Here is a 17583-nt window from a genome sequence, read left to right as displayed (position 1 = left end):
TTCATAACAAATTGACTTTTTAATGAAAGAGTATGACAGACACCAAAAAAAACCACATCACAGAAAAACCCATAAAAAATTAATTGTCTAAACGGCAACACAAGATGCTTGAAAGACATTTAGGGAGCATTATTTAAAAAAACTTTATTGAGAAGTCGTCATTCAGTCCAACTGGAAATTAAACCTTTTCTCTTTTCCCTGAGAAAATTCTTCTTCCCATCGCTTTGGCTGGTCTAATTGCTTCTGTTCCTATAAAAACAGAGATGAAATGTGATGTTGCTTTTCATTTAAATGTCTTGCAACAGGACTGGTTGCATCATTCCTCTTAATGGAGCTCCTGTGCTCACTCCAGAGATACGAAGCAAGCATATCACGACCTACAGAGCTCACATAGTTTGGTATTTTGCACACTTTACACAGACGCAGGGTCGGTCTTTCTATCTGCTAGCCTGAATAAAAGACTCTTTGCTCCTGCTAAGCATTAAAAGCAGTTGGCAAATTTTCTAAAATGCTGAAAAGCTGCTGTAAAAGTGCCAGCTGCTTGTGTCAGCGCTGCTCTACCTGTTAAAGGTAAGACAGTATTCACGCAAGTAGCAGAATTGCGACCCTTAAAGCTTGAGTCTTAATGACATGGTACTAAATGTCAAAAGAGTGGTCCAAGCAATCCATCCAATCATCTAATGCCAAACCATCTCAACTGACTCCTCTCAGTGTTGAGGAGCAGCGGCTCTGTACTCTGAGCCTGTCTCGAATGACTGTACTCTTCACTTTATCCCTGATTGAGAGGCCAGCTCATTTGTGTCTTTCAGTCACAACCCAAAGCTAGCATCCATGGTTAAGGTTGGGGACATAGACCGACTGATCATAAGCTTCCAAAACAAAACACACAAAAAATGATGGTCTTTTCTACACACGGGGCTATTTTTTTAAGTAAATATTGACTGTGACAGTGACACAGTCAGAGTCTTACAAGGCAGTCAGGTCTTTGCATTTAAAAATATCAAATGCACATCCATAACGTGCTAGACCAGGCTAGGTCACAAATGACCGCCTCTAATCGAGGCCATAAAAGCACAAACAGGAGAATATAGATGCAAAGTCCTGTTAGTAAAGCTGCTGTTTGGAAAATCTACATTATAACATTTACATTTCATTTACAGTGGGGAGAAGGGTGGCTGATCATGCCTCTTCCAGTAATGGAGTGCTAATGAAACATTTACTGCTTGAACTAATATGCAGCGACTCCTGTCTGAACCCAGAATTAAAGGGAAGATTTTCAAATGTGATGTTGGTTCACTGGACTCTACTGTGATTTATATTATTCATTAATCCACCATCGCTCTGCTATTCTTCCATGCTTCATGAAACAAGACCCGAATGGTTAAATGAATCTAATTTTATTTATGCAGCAGCTGTCTGTTAGTGCTGCAAAATCAGAGTCACTAAAAAGTATTTAAAAGGAAATGAAAGTGTTCTGGAAGAACAAGATTTGAGTTGCACAAGCATAAATGTGGGCGAGGAGGAAATTGCAGCTGAGAGCATTTTTCAGATTTTCATCTAAATTGTACAGCTTTGAATTGTTACTAGATAGCCTTCATTTTCTGCTTTTTTAGCACTTGGCAAATTACTGGAGCGAGACAGTCAGTTTGCCGTCTCTGCAAGGAGCTACGGCTACTTTTGCAAAAGCAGACTTTGCTTTGATTCAGAGGAAGACGTGGAGAAGCACAGCTCCTGACAGCTCCTGCAGCAAGTTATGTAAAACATAAATGTTTAGGGGTAATAAATCATATTTATTATCCCGGTCCCTGGGGTGCAAAGTCATAGAATAATTAACAGCACGCACTTTAGTGTGAAGGGAGCTTCAGCTGTTATATTTCACTGTGAGAAACAAGATACGACACAGATTTCATTAAATCAGAACCAAACATATGCAAACAGAGTTGATCAGTATTAAAGTTTAATTTTAGGTTGTCAGTTCAGTGCAGCATGGTTTAGCATACATAGTGAATAGTAGACTGTAATAAAATGTATACATCCCCTATGTATAAATAGAAAATATAGTCTAGTTTAATCATTAATAAATTGAGGAATGTTTGTATGTGCGCTCATCTTTCTCACCAGTCTCAACATCTGTTTATCCTGCTTACTTCAGACGTGGCAGGTGTCGTGCTGGATACATGAATATGAAAAGCACAAAACTGAAGTTTTTCGGATGATTGGTGTTTTCATTTGCTGTCTGTTCCCTGTTGGAATGACTGGGTGGAGTCAAACTAATCCTGTCATGTGATAATGTCATCAGGTGTGTTGTAGCATTTAATGGTTGGAAGCTTCCAGAGGATGTCACAGAAACACCTAGCAGGGAACTAGAAGATCTGACTGACACGAATGCATAAGATTTACTTTATTTATCGCAGATTTGATCAATTATATTATCCACAAAGCAGTCCTCTTCATAAGAGTAAGTGTTATCACTTGGCAGCCACCTTGAAACTCCCACAGGTGCTTGTGTTGTTGTTGCTGTTGTCTTCAAAATCTGTTTTTAAAACTTAAAGGTTTTGCTGATGTTGTCTCCCTGGAATTTATACTTCTAACACAATCTCTGCTGCTGTTGCATTCTCCCACAGATTTTAGCTCAGCTTTCTTTAAGTGTCTCGACCTTGTATCAGTTTTCCTTTCTTTAGTTGTTTGATGTAACTACTAAAGAAATGAATCTGTATGTGTGCTTGTTGATGTCAAAGCACTGACCTTAACATTTACCTTTACTGATGCGGGCAGTGTTAGTGCTGTATAGTATAATATGCCCGACTATACGTTAGTGTAGCGCAGTATAGTGTAGACTTTCTGTGTGCAGTCTGCATGTTACCTGTGCTGTGTGGGTTCTCTCCCACAGTCATGCATGCTAGGTTAATTTGTGGGTGTAAATGGTTGTCAGTCTCTCCGTGTCATCCCTGTGATGGACCAGCGATCAGTCTGAGGTGTACCCCTCATCCAGTAATAGCTGTGATAGGTTCCAGGCGCCTTAGGATGCTACTGGATAAGTGGTTACAAAAAAAAAGAAAAAAAGAAAACAGATGGATGGTAAAGTATTTGTCAATAGAAAACACGGTGTTTCAACCCTGAGTGTGAAGAATTGCAATTCGTATTTTGTCTCAGTGACCTAAGTGCTTATTTATCACTTGTCGATTTCAGATCCATGTCAGCTTCTATGAGTGAAGAACCTCTTGTCAACACTAATCTCCAAATAATTGCCTGTGAAACATCAATAATTTGCTGTGTGTTATGGATTCAAAACTAACAGCGCGTAATGATGCTGTGAGTCGTGCATGTACACGGTAAAGATTCAAGTACATAATATTCAGTTCTGTTTGTTTTATTTCAGGTGTCTCCAGAATGTTTTCGAATATTTAAAAAAATATTTAAACAAACATTAATATTAATTCGAAGCAGCTCTTAGTTGCTGCGCATGTTAAAAGTTAAGATCGAGGCATTTAGGGAGCGATGCTGCTCTGTCCGTGGTTCTGAAACGGCCTCGACTCGTCCTCATTTTGTTGAATTCCCAATTTTACAGAAATAGCTCCTTTGTTGTCCCCGTGATCCTGAATTATTTATTTCAGACCGTCTTTCCGCTGTGACATTTGCTCACATCGTCCCCGGGTAAGCATGTGCGGGAGCGTGAATCCCCCGTCAGAATTCGGAAATGTCAAGTGATTGATTTCACTATGCAAACACGCTCTATATTGTCAGGATCAAACCTCCAAAGTTACGGATCGGGTGGAACATGACAGGTGACATCGGGGCTCGTTGTGAGTGTTTGCTCTCGACATGCAAACTGAACGGACAGCTGTTTTAAGTTTACGCACATGTAAGTGGCCGATCCGTGATGCGTAAAAGGTGCGCTCCGGGGTGGAGACTTTCTCTGGAGAGGCAGCGGTAGAGAGCGCAACAGCACGACTCTCTGCATCCACAGGTTGCATCTCTCCTCTTCTCTGAACATCTTAGCAACCCGCTGCAGAGTGCAGTCACAGGACATGAAGTCATTTGAGCACGCGCCGGGCTGAGCACTCCGGACCCGGGCTGCATACAGAAGCTCGCGAGCACGATGCCAAACCCAGGAAGAACTGCAAGACCTGATTCAACAATTTAAAAACGCATCTTTCTGATTTAACCGGTTGTCATGTGAGCGTCTCCTCCGAGGACTGCGCGTTGTGTTCGAGAGCACCATGCTACGGGTCCCTCACTGCAGCGGCACCACGGAGACAACGGCGGCATAATGGCATGCAGGAGCGGCTGCTGCTGCGGCTCCGGTCCGATAAACGAGGATAACGCGCGGTTCCTGCTGCTGGCGCTGTTCATCGTTGTCTATCTCCTGTGCGGGGCCGCCGTCTTCTCTGCGCTGGAACACCCAAAGGAGAGAGAAGCGAAGGAGCGCTGGGCGCAGAGGTTCGAACATTTCAGCCAGAAGTACAACCTGAGTAAGAAAGAGCTGAATAACTTCCTGAGGAACTACGAGGAGGCGAACGTGGCGGGGATCCGCGTGGACGCAATCAGACCTCGATGGGACTTCACGGGCGCTTTTTACTTCGTAGGAACTGTGGTGTCAACCATCGGTGAGATGAAGATGCTGGCCTCTGCAAACTCAGTCAGATACATCACTTTTTTCGTTCTTTTACATAATCAGTTTCTGGGTTTTTGTTTCGTGACTCTGTGCTTTTGGTGGATGCAAATAGCAAACTCCCACATCAATGCGTCTCTTCATCACTTTATATTCCTTTCTCCCGGGAATGTAAAGACTGGCCAAATGAAACGCAGTAGCAATCTTTACTGAAAAGTAGGCAGATCCACTTCAGCATCAGTTTAGAGAGTTGACTCAGTGCTTACAGTGTGGTTCAACAGAACTACACACCCTCTCTCACACACAAACCTTTTAATGCCTACTTCAGAGATTTGTCCTTGACTGTTATTTCTCCATTTCAGGACTGGCTGCCCGTTTGAGAGCTTTCAAGTCTTTAGTGTCAGTGAGGCAGACAAAAACACAGCCATCACTCACCGTTCTGCAGCTGATCCTTTTTTTTTTTTTGTCAAAACTGCTCCTCTGATTTGTGCTTTTTAAGTCTTTTCAGATTTTTTCATGTTGTGGACAGGTCATGTTTGCAGCCATTATAACAACTTGATTGGAGTTAATTTGTTTGTAATGACTGTAACTGGCTTGCCCGTGGCAGTTTAAATGAGTGGACTAGCTGAACATATAGAAGTACTCTCCTTATATAGCTTAATTCTTTGGGTTTTCAAGTGAAAGTGCCTCAAAAACAGACCTGAAACCACACTTTCCTCTGCTCGAGTGTCAGCCGTTGTGCACTTTTCCCTCTGACAGTGCACAACAGCTTTATTTAAACAGACATTTAATCCCACCTTAGTTTAGCTTCTAAGGATTAAAAAACAAAACAGGATTGTCTTTTTGAGGTATGACTTCACAGTTATTCGTGATACAAGCGCAGGGGGAAACAGCACCTTTGATCATGTTATAAGTAACAAGAGACGATCTCTGATCTTACAAATGACCTTAAAGTAATTTGATGGTATATTAATCGCTGTGTCCAGCCACTTCAAAACAATCATATGTAAATTGTTATAATATTGAATTCTTCCCCAGTTTCATCAGTCCCTCTTCATCTTTATTTCCAACAATCACCTCTCAGTGTTTGCCAGGGAAAGCCCCGTTAGGAACACATCATCATTTTGCATCTTCTCTGAGAGCACTGTGTGTATCACAGCTTGGATGAATGTGTCTCGATTATCAAAGAACAGCAGCCTGAGTGTATGCGTAGGCACAAGAAGTCTATTTCAAAGGCATCTCGTATGTGTGCTGAGGAAACCAAGTATAATTCATTATGTTTAGAGGTCGACTTCACTGAGTAGACTGGTGAAAAAAATCCCTTCTCTTCAGTTTCTTCTGAGTATTTGAGTATTTTTATTACAGATATGTAATAATGTCGTCTGTTGACTGGCTAACTGTCAAATTTAAAGCACCACTGCGACGTTTAAGACAGCGGATCTATTATTTGATGGAAAACTAGATGACAGTTTCAAATCTATATTAAACAAGCTTATGAGGTGCTTTAGACTGTCAGGGGGAACTGTAAAAAAAAGGTAAAAAAGAGCATAAACATTATGAACAATTTATGAGTACAACACATTAAAAACTGGGTAAGAAAAAACAAGTGTATCCAGAAAGGAGGCCGTTACAGCTGAGTAACTGCAGGCTTAATAACGTAGCAAACATCCAATCGCAGTTTAAATTTGAATCCTGAGTCGACTTTACAAATGTAGAAGAAGTGATGTGATGTTGGACTCCACTGTGGCAGGACTCCCACAAATTAGTGGCTTCACTGTAAGACTTTGTCATATTTTATATCCTCTGCAGTAACACTGGTATAATCACTAAAACACATTCATAAAGATCCTATTTTTACATTTCTGTTTTTCTATTTGTGAAAAAAAACTTGCCAACTAAGCTAAAGGGTTGTTTCATGCTGCGTACATCCTGTAAAGACACAATCGAGTTATTATTTAATGATTATTATTGATCAAGAAGCAAATAATCACCCAAAAAAGACAAACTTTAGCTGTGCAACCCCAAATAACCCCGACTGTGTCCTGAGAGCGCTGTAATGGCGCTGCAATTTTACCTTTTTTCTTTGAAGCGCCGCATATCTTGTTCACGGGACTCATCAACATCAAATTTACAAAACAAGTGGAAAGAAAAACGCATCTATAAAATCCAGGCCATTTGGCTTTATTGTTGCATTTGGATGAAATCTCTGTTTCAATTAGCACCATGAGATCCTTTCTGAATGTGAAGGCAATCAAACCCTCCACAAGACGCCTGCCTCTGGCATGGAGGCAGCTAGTCACGCTGCACCGTGTGTTTTTCCTGAGTGGATACAGTCATGTTTAACTTTGTTTTTAGTAAAAAGGACGATCATATTGTTAAACAATAATTTGTCACACGAGCGCGTATAACTATGACGTTTCCACTCTAAAATAAAAGCCAGAGTTTTTCAACAATTGGTCAAGAAGAAGAAGAAGAGCAGCAGAGAGACAGACGGCACTTCATGAGCTTTAGTGTTAAATGAGGGATGAAAAGACATCAGTGAGAGTGGTGCAGCTGAAAGACCTCATGTTCTGACTCCCATTTTCTTCATCTGCCAGTTCAGAAGAGACAAAGTCAGTCACAGAAAAACATCTTCAGATCCCGTTGGAATAAAAATCTGCAAAATCTGTTTGACCTTTAAAAATCTGAAGAGAAAAAAGCTACACCTGAGGCGTGGGGTGTCTCCACTGCGTCTTTTGCCAAAATAGTGTGGAAAAAAATACAGTGAAATGTGAGACTGGAACACCTCGGCTCTCAAACTGAGTGTTGCTGCACAGAGAGACAAAGCGAGAGAGGGTTAGCATGTCACCAATGGCAACCCTGTGGAGGAAAGCGGTCGCATGAGCACGTTTTTCACTTAGTAGGAGTAGAGAGTTGTAATTGGCCGTCTTTGTTGATGGCAGATAGGAAGAGAGCTTGATTTAAAAGATAAAGCAGCTGCAGGTTGGTAGCCACTTTTCTCTAGTTTGCTTGTGTGTAAGAAAAAACCCAGAAGTTATGGGCAGGACTCGCATTTTCAAGTGAAGGTGACGTTTTAACGTACGAGAACTCTTTTAGTCTGTCCTTTCATTCAAAGATGATCCGTACAAGCTGAGGATTTTAAGTTCTCTCATTAATCATTTTTCCTCTGACTTTGTCCTTTTTTACATGTAGCACAGTGTAGCGACAGCATGATGCTGCTTTGCGAGTGTAAGGAAGGAAACAAAATAGCCTCATACAGTTTTAAACTAGTTTCATGAAGTAGACGTGTGGTATGCAGCCTTGGTTATACTCTGCTAACACAGCCAGCAGCCTGACAGCAAAGCAGTCCTTCCTGTTTAGTCTCAGTTACACTTTCCGTGTCCGTGATTTCGCTTCGGTCCAAATGTTGTTATCAGATGGAGAGTGTCAGGGTCTGTGTGCATGACCTCACAGGTCTGACCATACAGAGTTTAGATTACAATACCCCAACTACACATGCTCCCCAGTCAGGTGGCAGACTTCAAACTGGGCGCCAGCAGAGTTGGCGAGCTTAGCTCCTAGCATCGTTGCAGACATGGCAAGTAAAATCGAGAGTCCACAGATGTGACAAGCCACAGCTCAGTCATCAACGCCTTTGGTAAAAAGAAAAAAAAGAAGCTTGATGTTTGTGAAAATGTGCATCAAACCAAATTCTTTTAAGGTTTCTGTCTTGACTTTAGTTGCTGATGATGATGAGGATGATTTTCCTCTAAGAGTGACCATAAAGTAATCTTATCACATCAAACCATTATCTTTTCCTAAACGTCTTCAAACAGATTTGGTGTCTAAAAGTAACAATAGTGTAACATCCATCAACCTTCACCTTAAGGCAGTGGGGGAGACTATCCTGGAGGACATTAGGTGAAAAGCTAGATCAGACTCTGTTGGTCTTTATATGACCTCTGGCTTCTGTTAGTCTATTTTAAGGCTTTTGTCAGAAGGTCTTTCTGCTAAAAAGCACTGAAGGCAGATTTCTACCACGACAATCTTTGTCAGTGTAGCTACAAAGCTCACATCACAACACTGAGAGTGTTCGGCTGTAGTACTAGAGAGGGTAAAGACCAATAAATGTGAGCTTCCACTGCTATTGTCATCTTATAATGATAGCAGTAACACTGTGTAAATTTACTCTCACTACGTGATCTATTTCTCTGTGTGTGAACGTCAGGGTTTGGGATGACAACCCCGGCCACCATTGGAGGAAAAGTCTTCCTGATGTTTTATGGCCTGCTCGGCTGTGCGGCTACCATCCTGTTCTTCAACCTCTTCCTGGAGCGTGTCATCACCGTCATTGCCTTTGTCCTTAAGTCGTGCTACGAAAGACGTCATAACAAGGCTGTGCTGCCACAAAACGGACGTCAAGTCTCTGAGGGAAACGGAGCAAGTGGAGCCGGGGAGGAACTTGCAGGCTGGAAGCCCTCAGTCTACTGCGTTATGCTCATTTTAGGAGCGGCAGCCGTTTTGGTGTCTTGCTGCGCCTCGCTGATGTACTCCGCAGCGGAGGGTTGGGGCTACCTGGACTCGCTTTACTTCTGCTTTGTAGCCTTCAGCACCATTGGGTTTGGAGATATGGTTAGCAGTCAGCGAGTCGCCTACGAAGGCCACGCTACGGTTGCGTACAGGCTGGGCAACTTCTTCTTCATCCTGACCGGCGTCTGCTGCATCTACTCCCTCTTCAATGTCATCTCCATCGTCATCAAGCAGGTACTCAACTGGCTGCTGAGGAGGCTGGAGGCCCCCTGTCGCTGCTGTTTCCCCAGGAGGGGTCACCACCCGCACCGGCATCCCCGTCGGAATGTGGTGGCCCCGGGCCACCTCCGTGCCCGCAGAGACCCATCCATCGAGACAGACGCCATTAACGAGAGCGAGACCGACACTGGACGCAGGTTGTCTGGGGAAATGATTTCCATGAGGGACTTCTTAGCAGCCAACAAGGTGAGAGTAGACTGACCACTCGTGTGACTCTGCACCTGGTGAATGAAATCACACCTGTCTTTACAAGCAAGCAGTTCATTCTTAGAGTAATCTGATGACTGACGCGAGTAGTGGAGGGAAAACTCCTTTGTCCTGCTGCTGTCAGATGTCTCTTTATGAGCCATAACCTCCACGTGATTACCGGTGCATATATGTTATTATTAAAACTGATCAAAATATTTGTATTCGCTGTACATATGTGTGAAAAAATACGGGGGAGAATTCCTATTTTGATACAAGCTTATGCTTCATATTCAGTGTCTTATGTTTGGCTGCTGAGCTGCTGGGCTGCATGCATATGCAGCGTCAAAGTTCTTTGAATATCAACAGCTAAGCAACCACCGGCACTGCTCATTCAGCAGCTCTTGTGGCCCCTCAGGAGTGTCAGTTGTCCATACATTTCCATATCTACTACTCCACCATGTAGACAAGACTAATGAGCAGTGTGAGCTGCAATTAGATGTCAAAAGTGTGCGCCCTTCTGCACTGGATCAGAAATCCTTCTTAGATCTTTCTTTACAGGTCCTGGAAGTCCTGACTGAGAAAATTAGAAGGCCAAATGGTTTAATTCTGCTGAACTGACACAACATTTTTGTGAAACCAAGAATAGGTTAACTGTCTTGTGTTGTGTTAGGATTGTTAGTGGAAATATAAGATGAATGAAATTTTGTACAGTTCAGGAAACTGAGTTTAATCGTCTGATTCAGCCTCAGAACAAGCTGATGAATCAGAAACCTGTGTGAATACTTTTTATCAAGCCGTAGGAACTCATGTCTTTGTGTGTTGGTTGATGGTAAAATTTATTGCAAATTATGATATTTCCCTGTTAGAGTGAAGCACGGTTTCTAACCTCTGAAGCACCACATGTTCATTTGCGCTTCTTTTTTACGTAAAACATAATAATTTATGGGTAATTGATGGTAATCGATTTCAGTCTGAAAATGTGAGCCTGGAATTTCACTGGAGCAGCTGCTAAATCTGAGAGACCACCTTTGAACGTTATGTACTGCTAATACAACAATAACAGAGAGAAAAGGGGCGGGGGGGATATATCACAGAAATCAGCAACTTATAACAAAACTTATAACCTTCTTTACAAGTACAAACACTTTATAGTAATCTCCACTGCACAGTTAAAATAACTTAGCACTACCAAAGGCTTTAACTTTTTATTAAGGTGGAAATGCTGTTTGCACGATAAACCTGCAGCAGAATAATGGGCAGAGTTTGCTTTTCGGCCGGTTCCCTGTAAGCTCTGCTTTCATTATGACAGTCCGTCTGCCACTGTGTGCCCGTCTCAGGGGAAAGCAAAGGCTTAATTGCGAAACCAAAACAGGAAGAGGACAGTGCGTTTGTGTTCCCTGGTGTCTATCTGTAGCTTTCCCCAGCTAGCTAAAACGGTGGATGCTGGAGCAGTTGGAGTAGCTGTGAAAAGTCTACGAGATAAAAGAGAAAGAGTCGAGGTAAACAAGGTGAAGCGAGCGAGGGAGAGAGTGATGGTATAATAAGGCTGTACCCCAGATGGGTATTCATTCATGGAGAAAGATCTGATGGTTTAGAGGGTTCAAAAGCTCCGGTGGCGTGACTTCCATGAGCTCATTAAGTTACAAAAGCTCTGTACTTATTAACCTGATACAACTGGGCGTTTAAAAACTGTGAGGTCTCTGAGACAGCAGCGAAGGGGGTGTGTGCGTGTGTGTCTAAGGCATGTTAATGTAAGTCTGTCCGTTCCACATCAAAGCGTTGCTTTCACTAACAGCAAAGGAACAAGAAGGGAGGTTGAGCCTTGGAAATTCAGCTAGAAATATGTACATTTGCAACATTTTTCCAAATTTCAAAGGACGATTTTGTATCCAGATTAGGAGGTGGCTGATGTAACTTGTAGTTGGTAACACAAACGAGCTTTTGCTCCATGTTCAACTTTCCACCTGTCTCCCTCTAATCCACAGTCTTGTATTCTGTCTTGCCTCTACTGCCCTTCATTCCTCTTTTCTCCGGAGCATACCTCCACCTCGCCATACTCTCGTCCACCTGCTCCCTACTCTACAGATTAAAGTGTTATCTGCAAACATTATAGTCCAGGTCTGCCTGGCCTCATCTGTCAGTCTGTCCATCAATTTTCAATTCAATTCAATTTAAATAGCGCCAAATCACAACAAAAGTCGCCTCAAGGTGCTTCATAGATACAGAGAAAAGCCCAACAATCATATGACCCCCTATGAGCAAGCACTTTGGCGACAGTGGGAAGGAAAAACTCCCTTTAACAGGAAGAAACCTCCGGCAGAACCAGGCTCAGGGAGGGGCGGGGCCATCTGCTGCGACCGGTTGGGGTGAGAGAAGGAAAACAGGATAAAGACATCACCACTGCAAACAACAAGGGGCTGATGGAATCCACTTGTGACTCCTACCTCACCACTTTCTTGTCCTGCACCACCCTCACATACTTCTCTGCACCTCCTGACTTCCTCATACAATGCCACAGTTCCTCTTTTGGTACCTATCATATAGTTTCTCTAGTTCCATAGAGGCAGAGTGAAGTTTTTTCTGACCTCTATACTTCTTCATCAACACTCTCAAAGCAAACATTGCATCTGCTCTTTCTCAGATTAAAGCAATACTGCAGCTCACTGATTGTCACCTCCCTTCTCAGCGTAGCTTCAACAACTATTTCACACGTCTTCATGGTGTGTCTGATCGGTTTTATCCCTCTGTAGTTACTACAGCTCTTCCCATCATCCTTGTTCTTGTAAACTGGTACCAGTACACATCTTCTCCATCCTCTCATTCTCCTCATAATAAACCATGATGTGCCAAAACAAACAAAACAGTCTAAAAATTGTGCCTCAATTTGGATCATCTGCAGGAGCGGCCACATTTTTGTAAACATTTGCAGCTTTCTAACCTCCGAGCTAGCATACGCACTCACAATATATCCTCTTTCTACTGGCTGAAAAATGTATCCTTTGATTGGCCTCTTGATTTCTGCTATAAAGCCAAGATGGCAAGCAACGGGCGTCAGAGGTGTGTGGTGTTTCAAGTGTTTGTGGTGCACTTATTCACCCAAAACAGTATGGAGGTGAACCGTGTGCCAGGTTTGCCAAAGTCAGCAGATACACTGTATTTACTCACCCATCCAATTCATTGAATTCAGGTGTTCCAATCACTTCCATGGCCACAGGTAAAATAAAGCAGCTGGGAATGGAGAAAGCAAAGTCCTTAAAACCATAAAGTCCTGACCTGACAGTGGATACATTTACACCCGATTATATACAAAACAAGCCTGTTGCATTTTCTGCTCTTTGTTGTGCAGAAAAAAAATCAAAGGTAAAAGTTGCTGAGTGGCAAAAGTTAAATCACTGACACTCGCGTCAATACTTTTCACCTTTGTTTGCTTAAAGCAGCCCACTAAAGAAGAAATACCATCTGGCAGCTTTTTAATGCACCTGTGAAATCAGATGCTGCCGTTCGATCTGTGTTTGTTTGCCAAGACTTTATAGCTTGAATGTACCACTTCACTTTCCCCAGTTTTCTGCAGTTTCCATTTCCTCTTGTGATGACTTTTTTTAATCTCTTCCTCTAGGTGAACTTGGCCATTATGCAAAAGCAGCTTTCGGAGATGGCAGTCGGGAACCAGCGCCAGTCCAGCTCCAGTTCACGTCAGAACGGCTTCTCGGGAGGGGTGGGTGCACTGGGCATCATGAACAACCGCCTGGCAGAGACTAGTGTGGACAGATAGGGAGAAACAGTCTTTTAAAGGAAACAAAAGACACACGAGAAAGAGTATGACACTTACACTGAGCGCCGCCTCCCCGAGGAAGAAGAAGCTTTGATGTTGGAGGAGGAAGGCTGACCCCAGCAGCTACTGCTTAGACGGAAACCATCTCAGCCCAGCTTCTTGCCAAGAACTTGGCTAGATGAAAGATGCACGATAGCGTGCTGGATTTCCACATCTGGACCAGGCGTGCTGGAATGTTCCCCTGTGAGGAATCCAGTTTCCATGGTGATAAATAAAAGCCTGCCTAAAGCCTGTATCTAAGCTTTAAAGCCTGATGCACTACGTGCTGCTTCACATAGACCTGCAACTTTCACTCATCCGCAGTACTTCACAACACTTACTACGACTCTGCCCGGTCCATGAAAGGTATTATTGTCAGAGAAGTAGCTTTAATAAAGGTGGTGTTTCTTCAGTCTCACAGCAGTCATTGCACAAAGCCCTGTGTCATGTTTGGAAAGTAAAAAAGACGGGAAAACATGACTAACTAAAGAGATTTTAGTTCTACGCTCACGGCATTTGTGGTAAATGTTTCACAGCCATGTTGTTACACTATTCAGTGGCTCGCATCCATTCATTAAAACAACAAATAGCAACAACAAAGACAGAATCTCCCTCATTACAACCCTGAGCAGCCCTGCCCTCTGCAGAATCAGAGAGCCCGCACTGATCCCCATTATGTAGGATTTCTGTTTACTCCGAGTTTGTTTCACATTAGTCAAGCACAAATACAGAAATTGTGGCATTTTCATATTTTGTTGTGACACAGGCCTGCTGGTGTTTGGTACTGATACAAATGAGGTAAAAACATGTAGTTCCAGGGCTCATTATTACATTTTGGCTCAGTGCTGCTTGCTGTTTCTTTTTCTGTTAGTCTGGATCCACACGACAAGTGCAATAAACAATTAGAAGAATATTCGAGGAGCCAAAGCCAATTCCTTGTGTTGCAAATTTAAAACCAAAAGTGATCTGCAGCAACTCCAAAGTGTTTTACCTCCAATGTTTTACCTCCTCGCCAGGTTTCATGAAACTCGGCCTGATAGTTTTTGTCTAAGCTGGCTGACAGACGACAGGCTCTGTATCCTCAGCAGAGGAAAATAACTGAGGTAGCCGTGTAAATACTTCTGACTCGGCCTCAGGCACAGAGTGAGCATTGTCAGATCTGTTGTCAGAGGTTTGGGTTCTAAGGAGAATATTATGGATCCAAAATGTAGCCAAGCATACAGCATGGAATTATATCTGGGATAATTTTCCCCATTGAGATCTGATGAGCTTTCAAAGTGCTCCTTTAATTTTTTTTAGCAGTTCATATTTTGACCATATTAAGATATTTTCCCCTTCAACATGTATTACAATAATGGTCTGGCTTTCTGCACTGAAATTACAGGGTTGTTATCCTCCGGGCTCCACCTCTGACAGTACCTGCTGTACATGTGACTTAAAGCGTGTAGAAGAGGCTCAGCAGAAATGTTGATGACACGAATTCATTTAAATGTCAGTATTTTAAAATAGGCATGGCTTTCCCTGCAGCTCTCCCCTCCACTTCACATGGGGTTCAAATCTCAGTCTCTCCAGGGAGACGTCCTGTACACGTTGCATCTACGGAGTTATTTTTTTCTCTTCATGCTTCTTTATACAGCTCATCTGATTTGTTCTGAAAAGACCTGTATTTTTTCACAGACTTTCTGCAGCTTGACGACAGAGCCGAGAAGGGGTGCAGGAGTGTAGTTCACTCTCAGACCACTTGAATTACAATATGCTGAAAGGTTATTATGGATGTTTTTGTCTGCCCCAGCTTTAAGTGCGTCTCATGACCGAAGATGAAGAGCAGAGAGAGAATACTCTTGAGTTTTGTCTTGATGAGATGACAGCCATGCAAACCTGCCAGGGAAGTAAGATCCCTGCATGTAGTATTAGTACAACACAAACTGCCAATTGTAGTTTTTTTTCTGTCTACTTCTCTTTGAAATAAAGAAAATACCCCAAATTTAATATGGTGCATCTACCATTGTACATGTTGGTTTTTGGGTGTCACTGGTTGCTTCAAAGAAAAGCCGTGGTCCTGACAGCAGACCACTGTGCTGAATTTCCCCACTGAATGCCACCTGATTTTAGCTTCACCACAGACTGAGTGAAAGCACAGAGAAGTGGGGGGGGGTGCAAAAAATGTAAAATGGTAAAACTGGGAGCACACACTTTTTTTTAGAAACACAATCAAGGTTTGCAAAAAATGGCAGGTTGATCCTTTAGAAAGTTGGCTCGTTGTCAAAGTCAGCTGGCTCTGCTACTGCACGTTCATTATGGGCTGACAGAATGCCCGGGTGTTTCATGGACGAAGCCTGGAAAACTTTTCGCTGTAGAACAAACAAGGACATTTCTATATTTTCATCAAGTAAACTAACCTGAAAATACACATTTAGACTGATTCTTTGCTACGGACACACAAACGCAGTCACACACAAACTATTCAAACGGAGAAGAATTATGAATATGTCAATATGCCTACATGGATAATAACAGCTTTGAAGAAATGTGTGTTCCTGTTTGTGTGTCTCAGAGTGCACAGATACATTATGAGTGAGACAGCAGAGCCACGGGCAGATGTAGACACACAAAGACTCTTTGTCAAAGCTCTTTTTTTTTAAACAAGTCACGACACCACCCAGAGAGCGACTGATACCACTGTCATATCCACTCTGTTTGATACGCACTCTAATGGAGGAGCCACGTGGGATGTGACAATATAGTTGATTCCACACTGCTGCACGGGTGGCCTCAGTGTGCTCCACCTTTCATGCTTCACTGAGAATAAACCTAATAGGTGGCTATTTTATTATTATGCTTGCAGCAGGTGATAAAACGTTGTGTACCAGGGTAAAAAAAAAACCATCATGTGTGAATACAGCAATTTTGGGAATAACTGAAAGTGGTTGTAGTTATCAGACTACAGAAAATGCAAATGATACTAAAGAAAGTCAATAAAGCGTCAGCATTATACAGGTACTTTAAAGGACAGCAGCTGCCATGCAGTGACTTTGCACATGTTTGACTACAGGGATTAGCAACACAGCACAGCTAATTACCTTAAACTTTTTAATAAACTTTTTAAAGCATATGCAGTGTGCACATAACTCTTCATACGTCATGTGCCTGAGTGTGTCAGGGGAGAGTAAACAGCAAATCAGCCAATTAAATAGTGTCTGTGAACACCGAGGCTGTGAGATTCAGCTGGTGCTACCTAAACATATGCAGAGTGAACGCTGGATGTTCACAAGCAGCACCTTAGAAAGAGCGAAATCTCTGCAGCTCCCTCCAGTTGACTGCAAGGACGTTAATGCTTCTCTTAATGCCGTACATACATCAAAGTCTACTTTCTGTTTGTGTTCTTTGAACATCAACCAATAAATTGACTTTTTGTCTTTCTGCAAACACGGGACTCTACTCACTCTCTTGTCTATTTACGTGGCTCACAAGATTAATAATCAGCCACTCTATGCAGTAATGTGCGGTTAAACCTTGGAAACACACGACATGTGATGTTCATTAAAGTTAATTTAATAAACAAAAGTGACACTTCATTAAATGAATATATTACAGCAGAGTGCAGTCAGTAACCAGCAGAAAGTCAAAGTAATGCTAATAATTACAGATTTAACAGTAAGATGTTTAATAATTAGAGGTTTGTGCTGCTGTTTAAAGTCAACTAATGGTCAAAGAGTCATATGGAGTTACATATACATATACACAGATCAGGTATAATATGATAACCACCTGCCTCATACTGAGTTTGTCCCATGGACTCCATTAGACCGCTGATTATGCTCTGGTATAGTCCAGAGCATAATCAGCATAATGAGTGGCGATGTGGGGCCTCCATGGATGGGACTTGTTTTTCAGGCACATCCCACAGATGCTTGATTGCATTGAGGTCTGGGGAATTTGGAGGCCAAATCAACACCTCAAACTCGTTGTTGTGCTCCTCAAACCATTCCTGAACCACTTTTGCTTTGTAGAAGTGTGATTTCTGCTGCTGAAAGAGACCTCAGCCACGAGGGAATACTGTTTCCATGAAAGGGTGTACATGGTCAGCAACAATGTTTTGGTAGGTGGTACACGTCAAAGTAAGACCCAAGGTTTCACAGCAGAACATTTCCAAAAGCATCACACCTGCTGGTTTTCTTCCCAT

The 17583-nt window shown here is 42.5% G+C and overlaps 1 protein-coding gene across 1 annotated transcript; it reads left to right on the top strand.

The window, feature by feature from the left end:
• Positions 1 to 3084: 3084 nt before the first annotated feature.
• LOC102312154 (potassium channel subfamily K member 13) lies at positions 3085 to 15494 on the top strand. Its single transcript, XM_005917085.3, has 3 exons — positions 3085 to 4607; positions 8820 to 9586; positions 13206 to 15494. The coding sequence occupies exons 1-3, from the start codon at positions 4271 to 4273 to the stop codon at positions 13359 to 13361; spliced, it is 1260 nt and encodes a 419-aa protein (XP_005917147.1). The 5' UTR covers positions 3085 to 4270; the 3' UTR covers positions 13362 to 15494.
• Positions 15495 to 17583: the final 2089 nt, after the last annotated feature.

Source organism: Haplochromis burtoni, unplaced genomic scaffold (assembly GCF_018398535.1).
Source record: "Haplochromis burtoni strain Fernald_Lab_line unplaced genomic scaffold, NCSU_Asbu1 Contig_22, whole genome shotgun sequence".
In the NCBI taxonomy this organism is placed as follows: domain Eukaryota; kingdom Metazoa; phylum Chordata; class Actinopteri; order Cichliformes; family Cichlidae; genus Haplochromis; species Haplochromis burtoni.
This window is presented reverse-complemented; position numbering and strand designations above follow the sequence as displayed.